Genomic DNA, 6,000 nt, shown 5'->3' with positions numbered 1-6,000 from the left:
GTTTGATTGATTGAATAGTTTATTAGACATAAATGTAAAAATAGCAACAGAGTACAGTCAAACAGTTATGCCAAAAGGGATAGCACCAATTAGGCCCTATGCACTCAATTCATAGATATGACATGAAGAATAACAACAAAATTCAATATCATCAATAACAATAAATAAATAAAAAGATGTAAGAAGGATATAGCTCTGTCTGTGTGTCTGCATACCCGTGTTTGCAAAAAAAACAACCCATTATGAATTAGTTTTATTTTTGTACGTTGTCAATTACGTACTGTATGTACAGTATACTAGTTCTGATAACCACAGCTCGACATCCACAAGATAGCTGCAGTCTCTCCTCCAGGTTACCACACTTACCACTCACAGAGAACTGTCTTCAACACACAACAATCACACTACAGACAGACTGAACTGTACAAATGTACTAACTAGAGACAGTTGTAAGTCTTGTGGTCGTATGTAGCACTGACTGTGACCTCACACCACTGTAGCTCCGGGATGAGGTTCAGAACTCAGAATTCTAATAACAGGCTAACAGCCAGGTCCATTCAGTTCTGGGTACATTTTGTACGGGTCTATTTGGGTACGGGGCGGTCAAATCGGACCTGTGAAGACCTCTACTCTGAACTATAAGGTGGAGGGCTTGTTTGGTTTGTGGCTGGGGAGCCCCCCTCCCCACCACCAATACAAACTGACAAAAGCAACAAAAAAAAATATTTGGGGACCCCCCAAAATCAGTTGGCGACCCCCAAGGGGGTCGCGACCCACGGGTTGAGAACCCCTGGTGTAGAAGAGAGCTGCATTTAAATGGACCACCTTGTTGAGGGAATGAGGAAAACATGTCTGATTGAAATCAGCAGACTGACAGTTGATTACAGCTGAGCTGTTGCGACTCCCGTGCCCTGCTTGAACTAACGCTATGCTTCATTTTGTATCGTTAACAGAACAAATCCAGGAGAAAGATGAAGGACCGTACTACAATCACCTGGGATCTGGACCCACTGTAGCCTCCATACGAGACCTGATGGAGACTAGGTAATCCTCCTTTCCTCTCCCCTTTCAATCCCCCCTGCCCTCATTCTCCCACTTTCTCCTTCTCTCCCTGTTCCTTACACTTCCTCTCTCTGTCCTGTTCTCTCTCCCTAATTCTCCTTGGTTACACTTTATGCAGTAGAATAAAGGTATGATCATTTATGAATCCGACGGTGTCACTCTGTGAACATATACAATCTACAAGCTCACAGCGTGTTGCGATGCTTGTAGATTTTTGGCGAGAGACACCATTGGTTTTACTCGCAGGGAGCAGTTTTCTTTGGCGACATAGACATGGTGCCCAAAGACAGCAAGAAACGCATGTAAAGTCATATGGCAAAATTGAATTGCAAAACAGCAAATGCCGCAATTCAGAAGTTCAAGCATGGCGTGCTATATGGTCCAACTGTATCCAGAGAACAAGTGCTAGTGCATCCTTAGTGTGAAGGTAGGGGGCTGGTTGTAGCAGCTGCCTCCATCCAATGGGCCTACTCACAGGCACAGTTGTGAGGTGGCATCATACTAGCACCTTCTCTACCGCTGCTGCCTTTTCCCCCCTACTCATTCTCCCACAGCACCCCCCCCCCCCCCCCTACCCCCCCCGCCCCCACACACACACACACACACACACACACACACACACACACACACACACACACACACACACACACACACACACTCTTCTGCCTGTGTCCCCAGGGGATCTGTGACCCAGAATCCAATAGGAGGAAACTGAGGAAATATCAGCATCATCAGCAGATCACAAACCAGGCACGCCGAGCCCAGAGAAGAGGAAGGTTAGGGAAAGATGTGAAATGAGGGCATGAGTTAGAGGAGAGGGCGGGAGGGTGAGAAGGGGAGAGGAGGAGGGGAAATGGAGAGGGAAAGAAAGAAAGAAAGAAAGAAAGGCTACCATTCCCTTTGCATATTGACAACCACAGGGTTTTGATTGATTGATTGATTGAATTGATTTATTATCAGTGCAAAAACAGCACATGAAAGTACAGTTCAATACAATGTCTGCTAAGAGGATTTGGGTATAACCTACATGTAAGAAAGCACAATGGCTTGTTTCCATTAGGGACCTTTATATTCAATTCATCTGAACATGCAAATATACAGTACTGTGCAAAAACATCACAATAAATGTAAAAAGTAATTTTGCTCTTTAAAACATGAACCTGAGATCAAGCTGTGAATTATCAAATTATTATACCAAGTGATTCACTCTATGTGTATACATAGAGTGAATAAACTATTACTAGTTTGTTATCTGATGGTTGTGTATAGTAAGTATTATTGACTGTAGCTGAGTACAGCAGACAATGAATCAGAGGAAGTGCACCTGCTCCACATTTTGAAGCTTAACTGGACAACTCAGCGTACATCACATTAATTAGCTTCAGTGAATACATTCAACACAAGGTGGAATGATGCAATACCCACGATAACAATAAGTATGCCGGATGTGGCGCTTCATGTTTGGTGTGCTATCATTTCACTACTATTTCCAATGAATGACTCATCTCTCCCAAGAGAGAGAGGGGTCGGTTGAGGACACATCTCTCCCCAGAGAGAGGGGTGGGTTGAGTAGGAGGTGGAGGCTGGGGGGGAGGTCGGGGGGGTTGTCAGCCCAGGCCAGGGCTCTTCTTTTTGTTTGTCTGAAGGGTGACGTAAGACCTAAAGCTCTCCATAGTCCTTCAGATGACCTTTGACCGACCCCTAACCCCAGCAGGCCACCCCTGTGGAGAGAGAGCCCACTCTTCTGCCACTTTCTTATCCACCTCAGGGTTGAGTCCCTTTCAGCCTGGATCCCATGTGTTCATGGTGATGCCAGAACCACTCAGGCATGATGCTTTCTTTTAATGACAGGTAGTGGAGAGGCATAAGAAAGGTTAGTAATGGAAGAGAACATCCTATAGACTCACACACGCACACATGCACGTGCAAGCACGCACGCACGCGCACACACACACACACACACACACACACACACACACACACACACACACACACAATGGCAATGTGTATTAATTAATGACAGGTAGTGGAGAGGAATAAGAAAGGTTAGTAATGGAAGAGAACATCTTATAGACTCACACACGCACACATGCACGTGCAAGCACGCACACGCACGCACGCGCGCGCACACACACACACACACACACACACACAATGGCAATGTGTATTAATTCAATTAAATACTAACTATATTAAGCTTTTTTGTATCTTTCAGATAATACATAGACTGTAACCCTGTAAAAAAGTGTTTCACAAGCAACACTAAATGAAACAAAGCCCTGCATGCTGGGTTTCGGTTGCATGTATTCCCGTGTTTCTGTGAATCTCAACAGAGCCATGAGAACCCATCCTCTTATTAACCAGCCACTGGGATTGGTTGGCCATAGAGGTTGGCCCGTTCTGGAGTTAACGAATACAAGTCAAGTGGCATCCGAATCCTTAGGAGTGTTTGGAGACACAATATCAGTATAGGCCATTATTGCAATTTATTATATATCCACCATTAACAAATATGCACTTTGAAGTCACATTTTGTAAGTCACATTTTCAAATATGAAGCTTACAGTACCGTGGCTACCGTTTGCAATAACATATTAGCTTGCTAACAGGCTGAAGATACCATTTTGTGAACGAGACACCAGTTAACATGTACGTCTTAAGTCATGTTGAAGTGGCTAGTAATTACTAGCCACCTCGTCATGACTTAAGACGTAAATTTGTGTCAACTACCAAATAATTTAGATTGATAGAATCTTGTCCAAAATTGTCTGCTCATGCTTCAACAGTATACATTACAATTGTACTGTATATAACCACATAAAAGTATGTAATCATCTGTTTTCTGAGCTGAGATATTTCATGTGACAAGCATACCTTCTCCCCCCTGTGTAGATATGGAGAGAAGGGCGATGCAATCCGAATTGAGAAAGTGGTGTTCACCGGCAAGGAGGGGAAAAGCTCTCGAGGATGTCCTATTGCTAAGTGGGTGAGTAACCTAAAGGGACATGACATGACATTACAAAATGAAACAACACAGCATCATCTGCATAGTTTCGGCATTGGTGGGCTCCTTGGGGATAGCTATTTACAAATGGAAAATAACGTATGATCCTGACTGAACACAGTTGTGTGACTAAATATTTGTGTGTACTTGCATGTATGTGCATGAATGTGTGCTGTGTTCCTATCAGTTCAGTCCCAAAACATACGCTTACATTGCCAAAGCGGAAATATAATAAAATCCAAGAAACAAAGCGGGGAAGTATTTACAGTTGGTGGGGTCAACATTGCACCTTGAAATAGTTTTTTTCATCACTTACATTTTTATAATTTTTTGAACAATGGCAAAAGAAAGAAAGACATACAGAAACATAAAACATACAGTACAAACAAACATATAAAAATAAAATCGACATTGCGTTTCAAACCTTGCATGTTACATTACATATTTCTAGGCATTGTTTGAAATAGTTTTCTATACATATTGGTGAGGGTAGCTTTTTTGATGTAAATATTCTTGGGACAAATAGCAGCATCTTTCCAAAACTAAATAGTATACAAAAAAAGTTTTTCAAAGTGTAGCAGCTCCATTCATATGTACAGTAGGTCTATGTATGAGGTCCACTCGGTGCAGAGTGTGCAGTGAAACCCATAGTGGTCCAAGTAATCCATTGGATTACTTTCTCTAGTCAGTTCACAAATCTTGCTGCTTTGTTTGCATATTGTTGTATTTACTATTTTTCCTAGCAGGTATACAGTATGGGAGTTGTTTGTCATTGTTCATGTTGTCAAACTCTTTGGGTGTTTGTAATCTGTGGGAAGTATGTGTCTCTGATGTCTTGGTATAGTTGGTAGATGGTTAGAAAGTGTAGTGTAGAAAGTGTTTCCACTATATTTTGTGTGCAGAGGATGCATAGTCTGTCTACCCAAGGAGCTAGGTCTGTCTGTGGCGGCATTTCTCTATTGCAAGGCTGTGTTCACTGAGTCGGTACCTAGTCAATTCGTCCCTTAGTTTAGAATCAGTCACAGTTTGCAGGTATTCTGCCACTGTGTATTCTCTATTTAGGGCCAAATAGCATTCCATTTTACTTTTGTTTTGGGTTGACTCTTTCCAGCATGTCAGGTATTTTTCTTTTTCTTTTCATATAATCTGGTTTATTCCAGTGGGCTTTCTGTCTGGTAGTTATACTTGTGTTTGTGCACCAGCTGACCACGGGGCATCCCTGTAGGTTTTCTTTTAAGTGGTTATAACATTTAAATGTTAAATTAAACTTTGATAATGAGTGGGTATCATCCAAATTCTGCTCTGAATGCATTGTTGTTTTCCATTGGGTGCAGGGGATGGATTTGTTCCGCGTGCAGAGTTTTGTGTTTGTCCCATTTCTCAATTTCTTTGTTGGCAAGACCTTTCAACCATAGAGGGAGATGGGTTTTATAACAGAGTCTAATATCTTTAACCAAGACCTTTCAACGATAGAGGGAGATGGGTTTTATAACAGAGTCTAATATCTTTAACCAAGACCTTTCAACGATAGAGGGAGATGGGTTTTATAAGAGAGTCTAACATCTTTACCTTTCACCACCCTGGGCCTTGACAGTAAAACAGTAGGGGGTCAGTCTCTGTAACAACTACAGCCCCCCAACCACACCTTATACACGCACGCACGCACGCACACACGCACGCACGCACGCACGCACGCACGCACACACACACACACACACACACACACACACACACACACACACACACACACACACTCCTTACGAATTCAAAACAACTACCACACAGACAGAGACAGCAGGCCTGCCCACTGCTGGAAGGTACAACAGGCCCTAACCCTAAACCTAGCAGGCCTGCCCACTGCTGGAAGGTCATATGTATAATAGTAATTTAAAAAATAACAGAGTGAGCTTGTAGATCGGCTATTTTCAAATGGC

The 6,000-nt window shown here is 42.7% G+C and overlaps 1 protein-coding gene across 5 annotated transcripts in view; it reads left to right on the top strand.

Annotated features, from left to right (window-relative positions):
- The window catches only part of tet3 (tet methylcytosine dioxygenase 3), a 47,660-nt gene that overhangs the window by 34,084 nt on the left and 7,576 nt on the right, over window positions 1-6,000 (top strand). For all 5 annotated transcript variants that reach the window (XM_083783289.1, XM_083783286.1, XM_083783287.1 and 2 more), the window contains 2 exons: window positions 954-1,044; window positions 3,955-4,048. In XM_083783289.1, the coding sequence (XP_083639415.1) occupies window positions 954-1,044; window positions 3,955-4,048 (185 nt within the window). The remainder of the gene's footprint in view (window positions 1-953; window positions 1,045-3,954; window positions 4,049-6,000) is intronic.

This window comes from Protomyctophum parallelum, assembly GCF_964188405.1.
Source record: "Protomyctophum parallelum genome assembly, chromosome: 15".
NCBI lineage: Eukaryota > Metazoa > Chordata > Actinopteri > Myctophiformes > Myctophidae > Protomyctophum > Protomyctophum parallelum.
The sequence above is the reverse complement of the archived record's forward strand: the minus strand, read 5'-3'. Positions and strand labels throughout refer to the sequence as shown.